Source organism: Heterocephalus glaber, unplaced genomic scaffold (genome assembly GCF_053883595.1).
Source record: "Heterocephalus glaber isolate CG9 unplaced genomic scaffold, H.glaber_assembly_v1.0 deba00000122, whole genome shotgun sequence".
Classification (NCBI taxonomy): Eukaryota; Metazoa; Chordata; class Mammalia; order Rodentia; family Bathyergidae; genus Heterocephalus; species Heterocephalus glaber.
In genome coordinates this window covers 75,085,266-75,085,494 of record NW_028258138.1, presented here as the reverse complement: position 1 = coordinate 75,085,494, position 229 = coordinate 75,085,266, and the positions used below count along the sequence as shown (strand labels likewise).

Genomic DNA, 229 nt, shown 5'->3' with positions numbered 1-229 from the left:
GCCGCTCACCTCTGCAAGGGAAGCAACAGCAGCACTTAGCCAAGAGCCACCCCAAAGAGGGCCCTCGGGAGTAAGCCCGCTCTCCGCCCTTCATGATGCCTCGCGGCCCGAGCGCTCCCGCATGGCCCCGGCGCCAGCCGGGTGAGAGCGCGGAGGGAGAAACTTCAGACTCTCTGGGAGCCCGAGCCACCTTGGGGAGAAGAGGAGGGACTGACCGAGGGAGGGCCTA

The 229-nt window shown here is 67.2% G+C and overlaps 1 protein-coding gene across 25 annotated transcripts in view; it reads right to left on the bottom strand.

The window, feature by feature from the left end:
• Positions 1–229, bottom strand: part of Kalrn (kalirin RhoGEF kinase) — a 698,268-nt gene that overhangs the window by 124,205 nt on the left and 573,834 nt on the right. For 3 of the 25 annotated variants that reach the window (XM_021259462.2, XM_021259469.2, XM_021259480.2), the window contains exon 1: positions 10–206. The exons of 18 other annotated variants lie outside the window; for them this stretch is intronic. In XM_021259462.2, coding sequence (XP_021115121.1) covers positions 10–94 — 85 coding nt within the window. In that variant the 5' untranslated portion in view covers positions 95–206. Of the gene's footprint in view, positions 1–9; positions 217–229 lie in introns of those variants that run through there. 4 more of the 25 variants (XM_021259460.2, XM_021259476.2, XM_004835217.3 and 1 more) reach the window with 3 other exon arrangements.